Here is a 23,236-nt window from a genome sequence, read left to right as displayed (position 1 = left end):
CCTCCTGACAATTTAAAAAACAAATCCTTTGTTTGAGGTAAAAAATACTGCTCTACTTCCAACCAAGGGTTAATAGTAACCTTGTAGTCTCCACATATCCTTACACTATTGTCCTTTTTGGGAATACACACAATAGGAGCTGCCCATTCACTGTAACTGACAGGAGAGATGACACCATCTGCTTCTAGCTTACATAACTTTTTCAACATTATATCTCACAGCACAGGGCACAGTGCGTGGCTTGCAAAATTTTGGCACTACATGGAGTTTAGCACTGATTCCCTTAAGCATCCCTAAATCTGACTGAAACACTGAGGAGTATCTGTCACACAACTGCTCCACTGTCTCACTAGTCAGTTTGCTTATGTGTGACTAATATAGATTCAGGTGACTAATCCAGTCTCTACCCATTAGAAATGGCCCATTACCTTTCACAACCATCAAGTCCAGCATGTGTGTTTGTTCCTTACTTTTCACTCTTACTGTGATTTTACCCTTTAGCTCTAGGGACTCTTTGCTGAACGTTTTCAAAACACAATTAGATGGAGATAGTTTTACTTTGTAGAATTTACGGTGGTACAACTTCTCTGAAATCACAGAAACAGCTGCCCCAGTATCTACCTCCATTTTCCCTCGTAGATTATTGATACAAGGAATTCGTCTTGGTGACAGGAACTTCCACAGCACAGACAGAATGATAGTGACAAGACACAGATAATAAAAGTAGAGTGGGCTAATAAAAAATAAAAAAAGAAAAATATATAGAGTATAAAGTACACAGTATACAAAAATAGACACTAGACATTATATGTTTGTACAGGTATCTTATATACAATGCAAGGGAAAGTAAATAAGAGATATGATGTGAAAAATAAATATAAATATAAAATAGTGTTGTTTATTGCACCAGTTTACTCCCTAGGGGGCATTTAGCTGTTCATCAGAGTCAGAATCAGAACAAGCTTTATTACCAGGTATGTTTGCACATACAAGGAATTTGTCTTGGTGACAGGAACTTCCACAGCACAGACAGAATGACAGTGACAACACAGATGAGAAGATAGAGTATGTGAATAAGGGATGAAAAATATATGAAAATATAGAGTACCCAATATTATATACAAAAATAGCCACTAGTTACAAATGCAAGGGAGTGTGAGTAAGAGATATGATGTGATAAAAAGTTATAAATATAAATAGCATTATGTATTGCACTGGTTTACTCTCTAGGGAGGGAATTAGCTGTTCATGAGGTAGATGGCCTGAGGAAAGAAACTTTTCTTGTGTCTGGCTGTCCTGGTGCTCAGTGCTCTGTAGCGCCGGCCAGATGGCAAGGGTTCGAAGAGGAGGTGGCCTGGATGTGAGGGGTCTAGAATGATTTTGCTAGCCCTTTTACTGACTCTGGACGAGTGCAGTTCTTGGAGAGCTGGGGGGGATGTGCTGATGATTCTTCCAGCGGTCCGGACTATTTGCTGTAATCTTTTGAGATCTGATTTTGTGGCTGAGCAGAACCAGACAGTTATAGAGGTGCAGAGGACAGACTGGATGACTGCGGAGTAGAATTGCATCAGCAGCCTCTGTGGCAGATTGAACTTCCTCAGCTGGCGAAGGAAGTACAACCTCTGCAGGGCCTTCTTCACAATGGAGTCTATGTGGGGCTCCCACTTCAGGTCCTGTGAGATGGTGGTGCCCAGGAACCTGGATGACTCCACTGTTGCCACAGTGCTGTTCATGATGGTGAGTGGGGGAAATGCTGAGGTGTTTCTCCTAAAGTCCACAATCATCTCAACCGTTTTGAGCGTGTTCAGCTCCAGGTTGTTATGACTGCACCAGACAGCCAGCTCTTTAACCTCCTGTCTGTAAGCAGACTTGTTGCCATCCTGAATGAGGCCAATGAGTCTGGTGTCGCCTGCGAACTTCAGGAGCTTGACAGAGGGGTCTTTTGCAGTGCAGTCGTTGGTGTACAGGGAGAAGAGCAGTGGGGAGAGCACGCATCCCTGGGGGGCGCCATTGCTGATCGTGCGGGTGTTGGATGAGAATTTTCCCAGCCTCACTAGCTGCTGCCTGTCTATCAGGAAGTTAGTGATCCACCGACAGATGGAGGTGGGCACAGAGAGTTGGGTTAATTTGGACAGGAGGAGGTGTGGGATGATGGTGTTGAAGGCCGAGCTGAAGTCCACAAACAGGATCCTCACATAAGTCCCTGGTTTGTCCAGATGTTGCAGGATGTAGTGCAGTCCCATGTTGACTACATCATCCAAAGACCTGTTTGCTCGATGAGCAAACTGCAAGGCGTCCAGCAAGGGTCCAGTGATGTCCGTCAGGTAGGCCAACACCAGTCTTTCAAATGACTTCATGACCACAGACGTTAAGGCGACAGGTCTGTAGTCATTAAGTCCTGTGATTTTGGGTTTCTTTGGAATGGGGATTATGGTGGAGCATTTGAAGCAGGAAGGAACTTCGCACAGCTTCAGTGATCTCTTGAAGATTTGTGTGAAGATACGGGCCAGCTGGTCAACACAGGTTTTTAGACCGGCTGGTGATACACGGTCTCGGCCTGGTGCTTTCCCTGTCTTCTGTTTCCGGAGGACCTGACACACATCCTCTTCACAGACCCGAAGAGCAGGACAGGAGAAGAGTGGGGTTACTGGAGGTGTTGGTGGATGCATGGAGAGAAGGTCAGAATGGGTGTGGGGTGTGAGACAGGGTTTTTCAAACCTGCAATACAACTCATTCAAATTGTCGGCCAGTTTTTGATTCGACACGGTGCTGGGGGATGGTGTCTTGTAATTGGTGATGTCTTTCAGGCCTTTCCACACTGATGCAGGGTCGTTGGCTGAAAACTGTTTCTTCAGCTTTTCAGAGTAGTTTCTCTTAGTCACTCTAATCTCCTTTGTCAGTGTGTTTTTTGCCTGTTTATACAAGACTCTGCCCCCATTCCTGTAGGTGTACTTTTTCTTATTCATATTCTTTGTAGTGTGTGGTGTTTTTTGGGGAAAAGAAGGGTTATGCCAAGGAGTGTTGCATGTGTTACCCCGCTCTCAGACAAGGGTGCCTGAGTGGGAGTGAACTGAAAAGTGATAAGGAGACCAGGCGCAAATTAGCGTGTAACCAGTTCTGGCGGTGACTTTTATTTTTTTAACTTTTGACCCTTCTGCCAGAACCAGAAGTTCCTTATCATTGCCAGCGCCCCCTACAGGCTCTCTTATTGAGCAGCATTCGCACACTGGTCAAATACAAACTGTTTTGCAAGAACTGAGCGGAATTCAAAAGAAAAAAAAATAATTTCGGGTGCCATCTCTTCCCTTTTTATTCTATTCAATTTTGAACCCTCTACACATGGGAGGGCTAAGCTCACAAAAATGGTAGCGATACAACACGCTAACTGGGCCTTAGTTTCTGCACCCTAGTCGTCAGTGTCACGTCCCATGGGGTTACTGCCCCTTCTGGGCAGAGGCGGCGCCACTCAGTGCCTCTAGGTAACATCCACGTATCACCTCACAGTCTCATAGGACACGGGGGTATAAAAGGAACCAGCGGAGCAGAACTACTTGCGGATTCTTAATCAGCGGTTCTGTTGTGCTCTCTTGGCGAGTCGCAGTCTCTTGTTCGCACAATCTGTTTCCTAGGTGTGCATGTTCCAGTCCCGAGTGCCCGTCCCGTCAGTTCCTGCCTCTTGTTCTTCAGTCCTGGTCCATCGTTCCTGTCCGGTATTTCGTCACGTCTCAGGGTTTCGGTCAGACTCACGGATTAGCGTTTCACTGTTCGCCGTAGTTCAAACACTGTGTGTGTTTCCGGGTCTCGTGTTTCCTGTTTCACTTCCACCGAGTGTCTTACAATACGCACAGTGCACTTTTAACATAACCCTGCACGTGAGGTCATTTTACGTTTCGTCCGTGTTTGGATGTAATAGCAACACGCGTCCGTGTCGTACTCCCGTCCGGACGCTACAGACAGAGTCGGTGTCTTTCAATCCATTAGTTGCAAAATAATGCTCTAGCCTTTCCAAATAGGCATTAAAACACACTTTAATGCAAGATCTACATTATAACAGTCGAGGAAACACTTCAGGAAATATTATTATTCTTTCCACTCTGAAACATCCCTGCCCAGTGTGTTTTGAATCCCAAAATGTACTTCCCATAACTGCATTACGAATCCCCACAGCAGAACAGCATTGAATATTTTTGTGAGATGGTCCATTGCTCGTTCGTAATGGAAACAAAGCCTTCCTGCAGTTTTCCAACTAATGAATGTATGTTTGGAAGATTCCAGTAATCTGACAGCCAGTGTAAGAGTGGAATCGGACACCCCTGCCCCCCAGCAAACACTATACCCACCTGTAGGGGGTAGTACAAACCAGCATGTGGACCTAATGGCAGTAAAAACTGCCTTCTGTTTGCTCACTGAGGGGGTGTGGTGGCGCAGTGGTTTTGAATTTTGGCTTGTGCCTGCTTTCTGGTGGGTATGGGGTTCGAGTCCCGGTTGGGGTGCCTTGTGATGGAGTGGCGTTCTGTCCTGGCTGTGTCCCCTTCCCCTCCAGCCTAATGCCCTGTGTTGCTGGCTCAGGCTCCAGCTCTCTGCGACATTGCTTATGACAAGTGGCTTCAGACTCTGGGTGTGAGTTTTCTCACTGTTCATTGGTGTCTCTTCTTGTTTCATATGCCTACTGTCCAGGACTGCGGTCAGTCAAAGCTTTGGAGCTGAGGTCTTTCGCTTGGTCTTAACCTTTCCTGGACCAGGGAGATTCGTCAGGTTCAGATATTTCTATTCTTCTGTCTCCTTACTGATCTCTTAAACCTGCAAATTTCAAACTTCACGATCAACTGCAACATTCTTGTCACATGTCACACAAAAGTAATAAATGTTCATGAATCTGGTTTATATTTATCCTGTCAACTTTATCTCCATTTAAACAGGAAGGCTGAGGAAACCAGAGCACTCTGAAGAATACCCACCACACATACAGGTTCAACTCATTTGTCCTACACCGCGTATCAGAGCTCAGTGTTTTCACTTATTACATCTCGTACAGAGGAACCAGCAGACAGACAGGCTGAAAAATCATGAATATTATGTGTCTCCTCAGATCTGTGGAATATTTTATCTTTTTAAGATCTTGAAAATGCAAATATTGCTACAGCACAAAACATTGATGTCATTCCCTGTCCTTACTGCAGCTCATAAAAAGTACCAGTTAAGTACTATCTTTCAACAGTGCTTCACACTACCTGCCCCAGTTAATCCTAATGAAAAGCAGGACTGAGATGTTCAGGAACTCCTTGACCAGTAACAACATTTACATTGCATTTATTTACTCAGTAGACACTTTTCTCCAAAGAACTCTATGCAGTGTTATCAGCCCACACACCTTATTCACCAAGGTGACTTACATTGCTAGATATATTAGTTACAATTGGTCACTCGTCCATACATCAGCAGAACACACTCTTTGTCACTCACACACCATGGGTGAATCTGAACAGCATGTCTTTGGATTGTGGGAGGAAACCAGAGCACCTGGAGAATCTGCAAACTCTACACAAACTGAACAGGATCGAACCCACATTCTTTCCCACCACCCAGGCGCTGAGGAAACAGCAGCGCTACACACTGTGCCACCGGACTGTCACATGAAGAAAAAGGCAGTGACAACAGTTTCTGGTCCTATTGCTTGAGAAAACACACGAGTGGTCGCTGTGAGATGGACTTCACCTACGACATTCTTGTCACGTCCACATCTGCACCTCAACCAGCAGCACTGGCTCCGATTAAGTGCCTCATGATAATCAGAGCATTCGGCTAGTTTATAAGACCCTCCTCCGCCCCTTCGCAGCTGCGGATCTCATTGAGAGAACTGTGCCCTCTGTGCCAACAACAGTACTCAGCGCAGTCCATCCATCATGTCCTGTTCCCCTTCGTGTTCTTCGTCCCTCCCTCCTGACCTTTTGCCTGGCCGCCCGACCGTTCGCCGATCCCGGACAATGAGAACAAGTCTATTCCCTTAACGATCCTGCACTTGGGTCCTTCTTTCCTTGTGTCCTCTGTTCCGCGTGACAATAATGGTAAAGTGTACAGTGACAACACAAATAAAGCACCCTAATGCTGTTTTTATCCAGAGTTTTGCCATCCGTTATCAATATTTCTATTTTATTGATAAAAATGCTGTTATTAAACCCTGACAACAAGCGCCTGTTCCGAGCGGGGTCGCAGTGAGCCGGAACCTTACCCAACAATGCAAGGCGCAAGGCTGAGGGAGCACACCCAGGGCGGGACGCCAGTCCATCGCAAGACACCCTAAGCAATGGACGAACCCCCAGACCAGCAGGCACTGACCGATCCCGCCACACCCCCGCGCCCCCTTGTTATTATTGCACTAATCTCTAATTTTATAAGTTGAAATGAAAAGATGGGCAAAAATATTTTTATTTCTCTCATATATATAAACTTTTTATGTGTTATACATATACATGAAGGGGGCATGGTGGCGCAGCCAGTTTGGCTGAGTCTGTGGTGGGTCTGTTGTTTGAGACCCGCTTGGAGTGCCTTGTGATGGACTGGCATCTCGTCCTGGCTGTGTCCCCCTCCCCTCCTACCCTACGCCCTGTGCTGCCGGGTCAGGCCCCGGTTCGTCCCGACCCCGCGCGGGGCAAGCAGTTTCAGTCAATGTGTGTGTGTGTGTGTGTGTGTGTGTGTGTGTGTGTGTGTTTGTCTGTCTGTCTGTCTGTCTGTCTACACAATATAGCATATGTTCAATTGTGCAGTAGGATTTAGAGCTGCAGCCTTTGGACCCAAAGATCGTGACCTTGAGCAAGGTACTTACCCCACTAACGTGAGCCAGCTGTTTAAATTGGTAAAATGTTGCAAGTTGGAGAGAAGGGCCTGCTAAATGACTGAACGTAATATGTAGGGTATATAGTAAAAGGGTAAGTCAATGAGTATTTGCAATATTTTCAAAACAAAGTTAAAATGTAACTGTGGATTCTTTTAACTTAAACTCATTTAAAAAAAAAAAAAACTAAATACTGTATTTTTGAAATAAAACGTGTATTTTGTCCAGCCACAGAACATAATATATGAAACTAAACAAATGCTTTTATATACACAACACCCGGAGAAAAATGAAATCTAATGTAAAATTACATGTTAGAGATTTCTTAGTCTCAAGTTTTCCTCATTATAAGAACAAAGCTGTGATATTGAATAGTGCTATATCATTTTTTTATTGTTTAACTATTAATGTATTACTGTAATCAGTTCAATAATAATTCACCAGGAAAGGTTATAAAGGAAATGTCCAGGAACAGTAATGATATGATTTTTTTTTCCCAGCAGTCTCTGTTTAAACCTCTAGGGGGGTTTATGCAAAGTTACCCTCCACTGTTCTGCTATAAAAATCAGAATCACATACAATATCAGTTCATACTGACACCACTTGTTCATTCTTACAGGACAATGGAACTGAATATTGTTGGGAGTTTAATCTTCATATTGGGGTCTCTCCAAGGTAGGAATGTAGAAATTAAAACTGCAATGCAATATTGTAAATATACTGGATTCGCAGATGAATTACAAAGTACTGAGTAAACTGTGACATGTCGGTTTTTACAAGGATCCAGTGTGATGACATAAGGTTGGATCAGTCACCTCCTCAGGTGAAGAGACCAGGAGAGTCTGTCAAGCTGTCCTGTGTCATTTATGGGTTTCAAATGACAAACTACTTCATGCACTGGATACGACAGAAAGCAGGTGGAGGACTGGAGTGGATTGGAGTTGTCAACTCTGGTAGTACAGCTGATCCAGACTATGCAGCGTCCCTGAAAGGACAGTTCACCCTGACTGAGGACGTCTCCAAAAGCACACAATGCTTGGAGGCCAAGAGTCTGAAAGCAGAGGACACGGCTGTTTATTACTGTGCTCGAGAGTCACACTGACTGGTCTGTACAAAAACCACGAGCTGCAAAACGAGTGCATGTAAAAAATAATATGTCTTTATTCAGTTATTTTTGCACTTTGCAACTGATATTTTAAACAGTAATAAATAAGTAACAATAAGAGTAAAGAGGTGTATGGGGTATCAGGGAGGGGTAGCACCTCAGGTGGACGAACATGTCGTACCCTTTTCAGGGCGGTTCGTCTACCTTTGGTCCCCACCTGTTGCTCGACTCTCACCTGTGGCTCCCCGTAAGCTGTTTGCATGCGACAGCGGCCACACCCCGGGCAACGGCTTCGACAGGCCGGCTAAACCAGGTGAGGGTAGCCGATGGGCCTCAAACCCTCGGTGAGTTAGGGGATCTTCACCCAAGCATGTGAAGATGGATTTCGGTAGACTGAGCGGATGAGACCCATGAAAGGTCCAACGGTCAAGAAGGCGGTCTCAGTAATGCTATGGGAGTAAACCCAGACAGAAAATCCGGAGTGGAGCCCAGAAGGCGGATGGATGTCCTTGACACCCTACCGGCAGCTCCTGCAGTCAGACTGGCATCAAATGTATTGCATTGCTCTCCTTTGGAACATGCCAACCCGGCCGAGGGGGGGGTTCTGATCATTGGGCATCTCAGGACCCCCGAAATCATTGCCCAGGTTTGCGCCTTGGAGAAGTCACTCCAACGAAACAACACGGGAGACAATAGATACCGGTTATAAGTTCTTACTCGATTGGCGTAGAGAATGAACGCCAGGGATTGTCTCCGACGGTGGGAGAGATCATCGCGTCTCACTGGACAGCTACCGCCCGTCTCAAGCTGGGCAGCCCCCGGCCAATAAGGTGCTGTCCCGCCACAGTTCACCTGCCTCACTGGGTGCGTGGGGCTTAAGGCTTTCAACCCGACAAGTGGACTGTAATTAAAGCACCAGGCAAAAAGATAACCAAGAAAAACAGGGAGGTCTTTAGGCTTGCCTGCTGGAATGTACGGTCTATGCTAACTGGCCTGACTGATAATCTACAAAATGTGAGTGACGCACGGAAGACTGCCGTAATCAACAATGAACTGAAGAGGGTTCGTGTTGACGTTGCCGCACTACAGGAGACAAGGCTAGCTGCGTCAGGATCCCTTATGGAGGCTGACTACACATTTCTCTGGCAAGGAAAATCAGACGGTGAACCAAGAGAACACGGGGTGGGTTTCGCTATCAGAAACGATCTCTTGCAACTGGTGGAACTATGTCCGGGTGGATCAGAACGAATACTTTGCATCAAGCTACAAACCTGTGCCGGCTGTGCTCACCTAGTTATCACCTATGCACCAACCATCGGTGCTTCGCCCGAAACAAAAGACCGGTTTTACGACAATCTCCATGCCGTCCTGGAACGCATACCTGCAAATGAGCAAGTATACCTTCTGGGTGATTTTAATGCAAGAGTAGGAGCTAATCGGGATTCTTGGCCCTCATGCTTAGGCTATTTTGGTGTGGGAAAAACGAATGAAAACGGACAGCGCCTGCTGGAACTCTGCACATATCACAACCTGTGCATTACTAACACCTTGTTCAACACAAAACCACAGCACAGGGTTTCCTGGAGACATCCACGCTCGAAGCACTGGCACCAACTGGACTTGGTGATCACTAGGCGTGTAAACTTGAACAATGTCTTCTTTACACGCAGCTTCCAGAGCGCTGACTGCCATACGGATCACTCGCTTGTGTGTTCAAAAGTTAAGCTGATGCCCAAGCAGTTACATCATTCGAAACCCTATGGGAAGCCCCGCATCGATGGAAACAAGGCACTGCATGTAGAGACGGCAAAGATATTCCGTGACTGCCTTGAGAAAACGCTACCCACCACATGCGTTACAGAAAGCGTCACCTCGAAGTGGGATCACCTAAGGGACACTATTCGTGACACGGCCTTGGCAGTTTTCGGGAGGAAGTCTAGGAAAGTGAACGATTGGTTTGAGGAGTACTTTGACGTGATGATTCCAGCCGTTGAGAAGAAACGTGCCGCCTTTCTGGAACACAAACGTTCACCCTGCGAGAACACCAAGCGAGCGCTGAGAGCAGCCAGAGCAGAAGTTCAGCAAACAGCCAGGCGGTGTGCGAACGACTACTGGCTCAATTTGTGTAACAAGATTCAGATCCATGCCAGCTTCGGTCATCTCCGGGAGATGTATGATGGCATCAAGCAAGCTATTGGTCCCAGGCAGAATAAGACAGCTCCTCTGAAGTCCAAGTCAGATGATATTAGAACCGACAAAACCAAACAGATGGAGCGCTGGCTGGAATATTTCTCCGAACTGTATGACCTCGAGAGCACAGTGTCAGACACCGCTCTTGAAGCCATTGAACAGTTGCCACTCATGAGTGAGCTGGATGACCTGCCCACGGTGGAGGAACTCAAGAACGCCATCAACCACCTAGTTGCTGGTAAAGCTCCAGGACAGGATGGCATACCACCAGAAGTCATCAAGTGTGCTAGAGATACTCTTCTGCAACCTCTCCATGAGTTACTGTGTCAGTGCTGGGAAGAAGGTGTGGTTCCACAGGATATGCGAAATGCCACGATTGTAACTCTCTACAAGAACAAGGGAGACCGAAGTGATTGTAACAACTACCGTGGCATCTCACTCCTCAGTGTTACTGGGAAACTCTTTGCTCAAGTTGTCCTCAGAAGGCTTCAAAAAATTGCAGAGCGGATCTACCCGGAATCACAATGCGGCTTCCGTGCCGGACGATCAACCGTTGATATGATCTTCTCCTTGAGGCAGCTGCAGGAAAAGTGTAGAGAGCAAAGGAAACCCTTGTACGTCGCTTTCATTGATCTGACCAAGGCGTTTGATACCGTCAGCAGAAGTGGGCTTTTCCGGGTTCTCGGTAAAATCGGCTGTCCGCCTAAGCTACTTAAGCTGATTCAATCCTTCCATGCTGATATGCAGGGCACAGTCCGTTTTAATGGATCAACGTCTGATGCTTTTAGCATCAAAAGTGGTGTCAAGCAGGGATGCGTGCTCGCTCCAACTCTTTTTGAGATCTTCTTCGCAGTGCTGCTGAAGCAAGCCTTCGGAAATTCCACAGAGGGGGTCTACCTACATACCCGAAGTGATGGGAACCTGTTTAACCTCGCAAGGCTTAAGGCCCGGTCGAAGGTACGAAAGGTTTTCATCCGTGATATGCTGTTTGCTGATGACGCTGCTCTGGTGTCACACACACAGGAAGAGCTTCAGCGGCAAATGGATTGCTTCTCTCGCACAGTTGAGGCCTTTGGTCTCAAAATAAGCTTGGAGAAAACCAATGTTATGGGACAAAGTACCCCTCAACCTCCATCAATCTCCATCGGCAACTACACTCTTGAGGTCGTTCATGCATTCAATTACCTCGGGTCGACCATCACAGATACCATGTCACTGGAGCCTGAGCTCAATAAAAGAATAGGAAAAGCCGCCATGACTCTGTCCAGTCTCAGCAGGAGAGTGTGGATGAATGGCATGCTCTCCAGGCGTACTAAGATCAAAGTTTACTGCGCTTGCGTTCTTGGAGTTCTGCTCTACGGAAGTGGAACATGGACTTTGTATGCCCACCAGGAGAAAAGATTGAACACATTCCACCTGCGTTGTCTCAGGCGCATCCTCCAGATCTCGTGGAAGGACAAAGTTACTAACAGTGACGTCCTTAATCTGGCTGGATTGCCAAGCATGCAGACCATCCTCAGGCAACGCAGGCTACGGTGGCTAGGGCACGTTCGTCGGATGGATGATGGAAGGATCCCGAAAGACATCCTGTATGGGGAACTGGCCTCTGGTGTACGACCAACCGGATGGCCTCATTTGCGCTTCAAGGATGTGTGCAAAAAGGATTTGAGAGAGCTTGACATTAATGTGAACGGCTGGGAGGAGCTGGCAACTGATCGTTGCAGCTGGAGGCGGGAACTTCATCAAGGTCTGGGACGCGGCGAACAAAAGCTGCGACTACAGGCTGAGGAGAGGCGAAGACGCAGGAAGGTCAGGCTTCAAGTGGAACATATGAACAGCACCCAGCACATCTGTTGCAACTGCGGCAAGGATTGTCATTCTCGTTTGGGCCTTCACAGTCATGGCCGGCGATGCAAACCACCGTGAAGTGGACAAAACCAAGGCGCAATTCCATGGTCTTTCTAGACTGATGGATGCCAATGATGATGCAATGATGACAATCCTAAGGGTCACTCTGTTACAGTATAACTGAGACATCTTGCTATTCATGTTTCATTCTGTGTGTCTGCATTCATTTTTTCAAATGCTTGTTCACTGAAAACACACACACACCTTCAGAACCGCTTGTCCCATACGGTGAACCGGAGCCTACCCGGCAACACAGGGCATAAGGCTGGAGGGGGAGGGGACACACCCAGGACGAGGTCTACAAAATAAATAAATGTAAATATAAAAAAATGAACTCACTTTAGCTCTGCTGTGTGTCCCCTCCCCCTCCGGCCTTACGCCCTGTGTTGCTGGGTAGGCTCCGGTTCCCCGTGACCCCGTATGGGACAAGCGGTTCTGAAAATGTGTGTGTGTGAACTCACTTTAGTGGGTGAGGGAATTATAGTGCAGTACTACCACTGGCCAGAGGATGTCGCTCTAATAAAGACTGTGAGAGGAGAGCAGCGTATTTCTTAAAGGTCTACAGCGCTGAGGTGCTTTTCATGATCCAGTGACGCATGACATTTTATGGACCACTGGGTGGCAATGACCAATAATTATACACGTATTATTTACATATAATAATAATTTACATATTTGCTATTATTAATTTCAAATTCATTATGGGTGAAGGGCAACACATGGTGGCGGGTGCAGATGCAGCGGCTCGGCTCTCTCTCGGTACAGCAGCAGTAGCTTTCTGCGCTTCTTATCAATATACCGATTCCCACCACTGATCTCAGTTACTTTTCAACAAGACATAACTTTCATCCCCTTGGAGACCCTATGCCCCACGAGAGCCCATCGGAACTTTCATCCCGCCAGCGAGGCAGCGAAGGGGAAGGAAACAGAAGCAGGGACGCGGTCGGGGCCCGGGCTACGTGCTTGACTAAGGCTAACCCGTACAGATCAGCACTTCGAACCCTGTTCCTCACCAACTCAAGGTCCATTACCAACAAGATGGATGAGATCAGAAGCGGATCGGTCGAGAGACTCCGGGAATATCAGAGGAGGAGGGCTGTCTGTCTATGGGAACAACAGAGTAGCCAGGCTATACATTCCCCCACAAGTCGAGGCTACTTTTAGCATCAGAAAAGCTACATGAGACGACTTAAAAGTTTCAGTCTAATTCTGATTTATTTATTTATTTACTGACTACTTGTTTTAAGTGTTCTTTCTTTTTGCTGCTGTTCTCAGGGCTGCTACACAAAATTTTGTTGTATTGCATTGCAAGCAATAAAGTATCTCATCTCATAATTATGATGCAGAATTGAATCAATAATTTTGCTCATCATTACAAACCATTATTGAGCTTAATTCATTAATGTTAACTTTGTTATTGAGCTTAATTAAGCATGTTTTCCTTAGATTAAACACTGTTACTCAATCACTATCCACAAGCGTTTATCAGAAGAGGAGGCACAGTCATAGTTGTCTGGAGCCTGTTTTAGTGCACTTATAGTAGTATATGGAGACAGGCTGGTCAGGCTGCAACTGAGGAGGCCAGTATAAGGATACAGTCAAACCACCTCTACAGAATATTACATCCATGTGACAGTGATGATGAAGTACAATGAGGATGAAGTGCCTGCTGTAAGCCTTCCATGTGGACCTGCCTACAGCTCTGAATCCTCCTTTTAAACTGAGTATCACCTGTCCAGTCAGAGGGAGGAGTTCATGCAAACTGAGCTCTTCCTTCTACATTTAAATCTGTGCACGGAGCAAAGAGGGAACAAACACCGAGTTCTGGCTGCTTTAATTGACATTTTACCACAGTCACACACATTCACCATGACCTTCTTAACTGCTCTCCTCATAATGACAACATGCTTAACAGGTACATTTTAACAACACATATAAGCTGTGTCTGCTCTTGAGTACTGAGATGAAGAGTTAATGTTTGTTTTCTTTCTGCAGCTGTTACTGGTCAGACACTGACTCAGTCTGAAGCAGCAGTTAAAAAGCCTGGAGAATCTCATCGACTCACCTGTACATTCCTTGACTCATTCAGTAGCGACTGGATTGCCTGGATCCGCCAGCCTCCTTGGAAGCCACTGGGGTGGATTGTTTATATTAGTGATGATAGTAGCATCATAAACTATGGCAGCTCTTTTGAAAGCAGATTCACCATGTCCAGAGTGAACTAGTAGAACCAGCTGTATTTACAGGTGAACAACTTGAAGGACGAAGACACCGCAGTTTATTACTGCGAAGGAAACAGTGAGTGGAGACTCTGCAGGGCTGTACAATAACTGCTCCAGTACATCTCACACTGAGGGTCACTGAAGTGTGTCTCACCAGCATTGTCTTGTTCTTCTTATCCACATAGTAGAACTAACAGAAAATGGTATCAGCTAACTAAAATTGATATGAACCACTTGTAAGAGAATTTTTTCTACTGTAGTGAAATATTTATGTTAATACTATAATACAAAACTGTCCAGATGAGGTAAATTTTTTCTTTACAGCTTCTTTTTAAGATCCAACTGAATAAACCACCTCACTGCTCAGCTCAGTCAATGCAGGTATTGAAAGATAATTTTTATAACTCCACTCCAATTTTTGAAATTGCATGCTGTGTAACAGGCATCCTCTTAACATCACAAGTTTTCCCAGTTTCCCAAATTTCAGCAACTTTTTCTCACGTTATTTTGTAACTATTCGGTTTCATCTAAACTGTGCTACACAGTGTCTGGATTATCTCTTAGCTACTTGCACTGGATCCATCAGCCACCAGGGATAGGACTGCAGTGGATTGGGTGCATTGGCTCTGGTACAGGCACTGTATTCTCAGAGTCCCTCAACGGCCAGTTCTCCATCACCAAAGACAGTTCCACAAACACACTGTACCAATGGCACACAATCTTGCCTTACACAAAGCTGTTGAGCCCAGTTCTAAACGGGTTTCAGCTGTCTGATAGACTCCACCACCTGGGGGGGCTTCACATTGTGAGTGCACCAATAAAGCCCAGGAAAAGCTGCTGGGGACCCTATGGGAGGGTTCCTGTTTTCTCCCACTGCTGACTCTGTGGCTTATGAAACTCCAAGGAAAGAAAAGACCTCAACTAAAGCAACACATCCCAAATGAGCGCTGCTGAGTCTTCACTCTGGGGTCAAATGAAGACTTTACATCCTGCACCTACACCTATGCAAACACATAACACTTGATTACTGAGAATTGATCTTATGAATCAAACAGAACCGCTCTGTCACCATCAGTGTTTTTACTCCCATACAATTTATTAACAGTGTCCATCACATAATAGATGTTTTGGGATCTTAAGGACCAAGGTGCCTACACGGTGTGGATCATTGTTATTGTCACCATTCCTTATGTCCGCTGTCCTTGTCACATATGATCACAATACTGATATGCATACTTCATCAGTGAAATTTGCATTGATTCATGAGAGTTTTCTCAGTTAAATGGGGCTTTTTAAACAAAACATTTAAAAAGCAATTTTAATGCTATTTTTGCCAACATACCTTAATAACTCATGCACACTTCTTACTCACTGCTTTTTCCTGTGTTATTATTAATCTGTTTCTAAAATATTTTCTACTTCTATGCATGTGTGTCCTGCTGAGGTGAACTGCAGAGGCCTAGTTGGGATACACAAGCAGACAGGGATTGAATGATACCTTTGAGATTACATGATCCTTTCTTGTAACTGTCCTCTTGTGCCTGCTTTTCTGTAGGTGTGCAGTGAAATGGTATCATCAGGAAAAGGGATCTAAGATTACTATCAGGGCAAAGAGCACAAGACAGTGTCATCTTGAAAGGGTGCACTGTGTGGAGTAAAGCCTTAAATGTACATCGTGTGTCTGCATCTCTCACTAACAACTGAAGCAATGGTTTTTGGCCTCATGAACAGGATCTCCTCATGAAGACACAGCACTGCAGAGCACTGATCTATCCACCGAGGTGGAACCTTCTCTTCAGTAGAAGCCCTCGGTCAGTCTATCAAGGGAGCATGCTAGACTCGAGCTCCGAAGAAAAAGACTTCAGGAAGCACAGCTGACTCGGAACCCAGAATGTGCTCATCCACCTCTGCCAAATGTCGATGGAAACAAGTAAGAGGAGAAACTGAACATTTCCTGTCATCTGAGACCGATTGCATTGGGACACAAACTGATGGCATGGCTACTGGTGGTGACTGAAAACCCCAACAATGAAGGATACCAATGGGGGGGTTACCATAAGGGAAAAGAAAAGAGGATAATATCATGAAAGAGTGCACTGGGTGGAATAAAGCTATAAAAGGAAACACTGAATCTGTATTGTATAAGCTGTAGAAGTTTATATGGTTTAATAAATTTTGTGTTGTTCCTCTAAAGACCAGTGTTTTTTGCACCAACAAGGATCATTATTCCTTTTAGAAAATGTCACCTTAATTTCATGGATTTATTTCTTAACATGTAACATAGTATTATTAAAATGCTAAAATATAAAAAATGGCCACCAAAACATGAAATTAGAAAAATCAGTGCAATGTTGGCACTTCAACTCACTTTTGATCAAAAAAGCATTTCATTGTACTTATTGTAAATACTGGTCATGTTGCTTCATATGGAAATATCAGCAATTTCAGATATTTAAATCCCCGTTTACAGGTCAGCATTCATCCTGTAGCTGCAGTTGGAAGGGGGACAAGTTTTTGTGCTGCTGTGTAGCACTGTGTATGTATATGGTACCCACAGTGATTACAGGCCATACAAAAACTTCTCAGAGTCCCTGTACAGAGAAATATACAGTCAGGGTTCTGGCCATTTCTAAATAATATTAAGCTTAAATTTAATGCAGTAGCTTTGACAGTAAGTTACCTCTAAATTAAATTAAACATTAGATCCGCTACCCCAGGGGGTGCGGTGACACAGTGACGCAGTGGGTTAGTTCAGGTCCTGCTGTCTGGTAGGTCTGGCGTTCGAGTCTTGCTTGGGGTGCCTTGCAATGGATAGGCATCCCATCTTGGGTGTGTCCCCTCCCGCTCCAGCCTTATGCCCTGTGTTGCTGGGTTGGGCTCTGGCTCCCCACGACCCTGTATGAGACAAGCGGTTCAGACGATGTAGATCCACTATCAGGTTTGTTCTGGAAGTGTCTAAAAGATCACTGTCACTTCATGGAGTGAAAACTGAATAGACAGTTGCTCAAACACACCTTTATCCAATTTACTTCTAATTTCTCATTAAAAATAACGTTAGATTCATTTTAGTGTTTTAACCTTGGATGGCAACTTCATTGCATGAAATGAAAGACACAGGAAGGACGCAAAGTTTTTGTGCAAGTTTATCTCACAATTAAACTACTGTGGGTGGCTGGGGTGACACAGTGATACACACTCTTACAACAACCTCAGCTCCCATGCAAAGCACTTCCAACAATAACTGAAGATGCAGAAATGTCTCCAATATTCATATTATTTTTTACTGAAAGTAAATATTTATAACAGTGGAATGTAGCCTAAGAATTTGTTGTCTAAACTGATAAAACTCCATCAAGGCAGTGATGGAACTGCAGTGGACTCCTGCATCAAGAACTCAGTGTGAACATCCATAATGGAATTATTGTTATTACATTTCACCAAGGAAACTGTCACATCTTTAGTTTGTTCAGTAGACTTTCCAGTGGAGAATTTTACACATTTTTACACCCTTGCTGCAGTAGGTGTGATAAAGAGGGTTACTGTAGAGGCACTACAGGGACACGTAGTGCTGTGATTACTTTGACTAATGGGGAAAAGGGACACAAGTCACCATCACTACCGGTAAGTTTCTCTAAACTCTTTACACTTTTCATTATGTTTCAATCTGTTTGAATTATTTCTGTTCTGTTTCCCCAGTGTTCTTCTGCATTTCTGTATAAGGGACTGGCGTACAGTGTATTAAAACTCTTCTGATGCATCGTCAAACACACTGGAAGAGCAAGAAAATCATGTAATTTCACTTCGATTTTCATTAAAACTTTTCAGACAATTGACAGTGAACAGTGAGAATATTTTAATCTTTAACGGGACAGAAGGATGTCGAATACAAAAGAAAACGCCTTCAATAGGAACGACTTAGTGATTGTGACAAAACACCACAGAAGTACATGAAACTAAGTACATTTACATTTATTCATTTAGCAGACGCTTTTGTCCAAAGCGACACACATCTCAATATAATGCATAAACTGTACTTTTGCTAAGAGAAAAAAACATGGTAAGTGTAGTTGTTTTGCTACCGCTTTTTTCCGACATGCATTCGTGTTGTGTAGTGTAGTGCTGTGTGGATTGATAGACACAATCGGTTGTGTGTCTATGTAATGGTGCGCGGCACTATAATTAATTTGTTTGTTAAATAGTATTTAGTGGTTTCTTAGGGCACACGTTCTCCATAACATTTCTGTGTCCCGTAGTGGGCGTGACTCCATGAATTGATTAATTGCATCTGTTTGGTTGTTTGTTTTGGTCGCCATTATTGGAGTATTTTCAGTTGTGATTAGGAGTCTCAGCTGATAAGAACAAACTGTGGGCTACAGAGCAAAGACGGCGTAAATCCAAAACTCCATTGGAACTGGATGCCTACCAGTCACTCTTAGCTGCTTTTCAATCTGCTGTCTCTTCAGCTAAAAACCTCCTTCTTCCACAACAAAATACAGTCTGCATCTAAAAAACCACACGGACAGTCACGCCCTCCCCCTCTACGCAACGAAGAACACCTGTGGAGGATCATGGGACAGGTGCATAAAAGGAGAGCTCGGAGCACAGTCAGACACGGAACCTTGTTCAGGCTTGCTACTCGCTCGCGTACTTTGAATCTGCTCTCCCACCTCTCCCGAGCTCCCCTTCCTTGTCCTTCTTCCCGAACCCTTCTCCCTCGTCTCCAAGTTCTCCTGGTATTCTTCAACCTCCTGCTCGTCTCTTGGATTACGTGTCTTGGATTATCCCTTTCAACCATATTCGCTCGTCGGTGACCTTGTGCCTGTTTTTTTGACAACGAGTTTGGATCTCCCTTAAATAAACGCCCTACAATCTACACTTGGGTCTGGCATCTGACTTCCTGGAGGAAATCATGACACAGACTCTTTGCCACCTTCTCATCCCTTCTGTGTCCCCCGCCACATCCTCCTCTCTCTTCTGTCATTGCTGACGACTTTGTTTTGCAGAGACAAAGTCAAAGCAATCACTGACAAGTTCTCAGCATCAACCTGCCCGGTTCGCGCTGGACCTCCCTGCGAAGCTATCCTTTCCACATTCAATCCGCTCTCCGAATCTGAAATCTCTAACCTCCTGATATTGCGCAGAGCCACCACTTGCTCGCTTGATCCGATTCTATCGTTACTCTTACAGAACATTTGCCCGCAACTCTCCACCTTCATCTCTAAAATCATCAAGTCCTCATTCTCCTCTGGCTGTGTCCTAGCTGCCTTCAAAACTGCTCTAATTTCACCTCTGTTAAAAAAAACCCTCCCTGGATCCCAATCTGCTTGAAAATTACAGACCTGTCTCTCTCCTCTCCTTCCTGTCTAAAACCCTAGAGCGGGAAGCCTGTGATCAACTGTCTGATGGGTGGTCAAGAAGAGCTACCTCGTCGCGGTGACCCCTAGGTAACGTCCCTGACGGCTAAGCGCTCTTCAGCTGATCAAACTGGTATCACTACTGCCATGCAAGCGACTTCACAAAAAGGAACTTTGCCGAGAAAAATCTCTCAAGACTTGACCAACCCAACAGTTCTTCAATTTAAGGTTGAAGGACTGACACCTGCCAAACGTGCTATCATTAAGCAACTTGCTACTGAACATAATGCAGTTGCAGTCTTACTTCAAGAAATGCACAGCAACTCCGATGATCAGGGGAAGATCAGTGGCTTCAACCTAGTTAAAGCTATACATGAAGAACATCACAGTATAGCCACGCTAGCAAGATCAGATGTACAAATTTCTGACGTGACAACTTTGTCAAGAAACAACAATATTCAATGGATAGCTGCAGATATCGATGAAGTCAAATTTGTGAACATGTACAAACCACCGAAAGCGGTTTTTACATCTCTCCCAGTATTTAGCCACCCAGCAATATATGTCGGCAGCTTTAACTGTCAACACATCAACTGGAGCTACCGCAATAATTCAGCCTGTGGAGAACAACTAGTCAACTGGGCATCAAATGCCGACTTGCAACTTCTTTATGACAGCAAGCAACCAGCCAGCTTTCATTCAGGAAGATGGAACAGTGGCACAAATCCAAACCTGGCTTTCGCAACTAAATGTGACAATCCACAAACCATTAGCCCAACAAGAACAGTATTGGGCATACTCCTGTAGCCCACCCACTCGATTCTGATGTTTTTTTTTTCTAGCAATGGAGGTGAATCGGTGGTGTCTACAACACAACTTTGGGATGCGTGTACTGTCGCCCCCCCCCCCCCCCCCCCCCAATTTCGGGGTATGGCTCTTGCTAGGGTGAGGAGAGGCCCAGTTAGCGTAGTACAGCTATACTGTTATACTACAGTCGTATAAACCTCCCATACTTCACACACAGCAACCTCAGCCCCGCCTTCCTTTCCCGAAAAAAAAAAAACATTCACACCTACACAGGGACTGTCACAACATTCAGGTGAAATAAGCCCAACAAACATTTAATATAAAACGTCCACACAAATAATTCACACCACCAAAGAAAACGAACACGTTTTTTTCCTTTTATACGACTCAGTCTCTGGTACCGGCGTCGTCTCGTTGGCGCGCTTTAGTCTGGAGCTCCTTGTCCACCACCGAGGGAAGTTCCCGTCGTTATTCACGGTTTTCGTGCAGGGCAGGAAACCGACAGCGACCTGTCCCCACAGCCACTCTCTCTCCAGTGAGGATGGGGCGATGATGGTGAGTCCTGGCGACCTTCTTTTCGGGTCCAGTCGCGCTGGCCAAACCCTAATCCTCCACTCCCCAACTCCGGAAAAAAAACTCCCTCAACGCGGTGTCTCCCACACGTACTCCGTTTTCCCTCTATCCCTTAAACTCCTCCCCCAAAAAAAAACCTAACTGACTCCTCGCGGGCTGGTTGTCGCTCGCGTCAGTTTTTTTTTTCCACAAACCCCACCCCGAGCGAGAACGAACCCAAAACTGCTCGTTCTCCTCGCCCGGTCTCAAAAAAAACAACTCCCTTTTCTCCCCCGGAACATCCCGCCCCAAACATCCAACTACGCGAGAACAAGTTGCGTAGGGGCTACACTCCTAAGATCACAACATAGACCATCTATAATACAACACCCTGCACTGATTACGCCCACACCAAGCTACCCAGTTAAACGTTGGAATCTGCGGAAAGCCAACTGGAACAATTTTGCTAAGGACATTGAAGAAGCTATAAGCAACCTTGAAGAACCAACTAAAGATAAGTTAAATGAATTATGCAATAAATTCACCAAAATTATTATGGAAAAAGCTTGAAAGCACATTCCTAGAGGTGTAATAAAACTCTTTGTTCCCAGCTAGGATGAAGAATGTCAAGAATTATACAAAAAACACCAAAGCGCTCAAACTAATGAAGAAGTCTAAATCACAGCTTCCAAACTAATTGAGCACCTAGACAAAACCAGGCAAGAATGCTGGAGGGAAGCAGTGGAAAGCATAGATTTCTCACATTCCAGTAGGAAAGCATGGACAGCCATCCACAAACTTACTGGCACAAGGAGAAAGATAAAAACTAACAACACATCTGTTAAAGCTCCAGATGTAGCCACATATTTTATCCAAAATGGCAAATTTGCAAAACGTGATAAAGTGTTTTCCCGTAAAGTGCTCAATGAACTAAAAGAAGAGTTACACAAACCTTCAGAAGATTTGAGCCTATATCAAGAGTTTTCACCTCAAGAAATAGATAGTGTAATCAAACATCTCAAACCTGGTAAAGCTCCAGGCCCGGACAACATTCACCCAGAATTCATCGTAAATGCTAGCAAACAAGCTATCAATTGGCTTAGGATGTTCTATAACATATGTCTTAAAGAAAACAAAATTCCAAAAATATGGCGACATGCAAAAGCGATTGAGATACTGAAGCCGAATAAACCACCAGGTGAAGCTATTAGCTACCGACCTATCAGCCTGCTGTGCATTACATACAAACTATTCAAGAGATTAGTCTATAACCACATCCAGCCAATAGTCGACCCACAGCTGCCGATGAACAATCTGGTTTCCGACCGGGAAGATGCACCACTGACCAAGTCATGCTACTACCCGAAAACATTGAGGAAAACTTTCAGAAAAGCCTAAAAAGTGGCGCTGTGTTCATTGACTTGTCTGCAGCCTATGACACAGTTTGACACAAAGCTCTATCACTGAAACTCCACCAAAGAAACCCGAACAAGATATTAGTTAAGTTTATGCTTACTCTGACAACCAACCGAAGCTTCACAATGACAGTAGGGAAGGACAGCAGTAAGAAAAGATTCCTGAAAAAAGGTGTTCCCCAAGGATCAGTTCTTGCTCCCCTGCTGTTCAACGTATACACCGCTGATATACCAACAACAGCATCCAAGAAGTTCATCTACGCAGACGACATCACTCTATTAACTGCAGCAAAAAACTTCAAAGGAATAGAAATGTCATTAAGCTCTGATTTAAACAAACTAAGTGACTACTTTCAAAAATGGAGACTCCAGCTCAATACCAGTAAGACTGTATGTAGCTGCTTCCACCTTACTAATGCCTTAGCAGACTACAAACTGAAAGTTACATGCAAAGGGAATGCTATTCCTTCAAACAATTTCCCAAAATACCTTGGAATAACACTTGACAGAACACTCTCTTATAAACATCATTTAGACCAACTGTCAAAGAAAGTAAATGGAAGGAAGAACTTACTGAGAAGACTAGCTGGCCTCTCATGGGGAGCAAACTTCAAAGTGCTACAAATAACCTCAACAGCACTCATTTACTCTGCAGCAGAATACTGTGCACCAGTATGGGCTAGAAGCACCCACATTAACAAAGTAGACCGCGCTTGGAACACCACAATGAGAATTGTATCTGGCTGCATCTGCTCCACACCAACGACTTGCTTACCTGTTGTAAGCGACATACCTCCACCTGATATCAGGAGAAGTACACAGTGCATAGCACTGGCAAAACACTCCTTAAA

The 23,236-nt window shown here is 44.9% G+C and overlaps 1 gene segment (V, D, J or C); it reads left to right on the top strand.

The window, feature by feature from the left end:
- LOC114910224 (Ig heavy chain V region 6.96-like) overlaps positions 1-23,236 on the top strand; it is a gene marked incomplete at its 5' end in the record, with an annotated part of 32,046 nt that overhangs the window by 992 nt on the left and 7,818 nt on the right. The window contains 2 exon segments of the V gene segment in view: positions 6,120-6,128; positions 17,836-17,878. Coding sequence covers positions 6,120-6,128; positions 17,836-17,878 — 52 coding nt within the window.

The sequence above is a fragment of the Scleropages formosus genome, chromosome 3 (genome assembly GCF_900964775.1).
Source record: "Scleropages formosus chromosome 3, fSclFor1.1, whole genome shotgun sequence".
Lineage (NCBI taxonomy): Eukaryota > Metazoa > Chordata > Actinopteri > Osteoglossiformes > Osteoglossidae > Scleropages > Scleropages formosus.
This window is presented reverse-complemented; position numbering and strand designations above follow the sequence as displayed.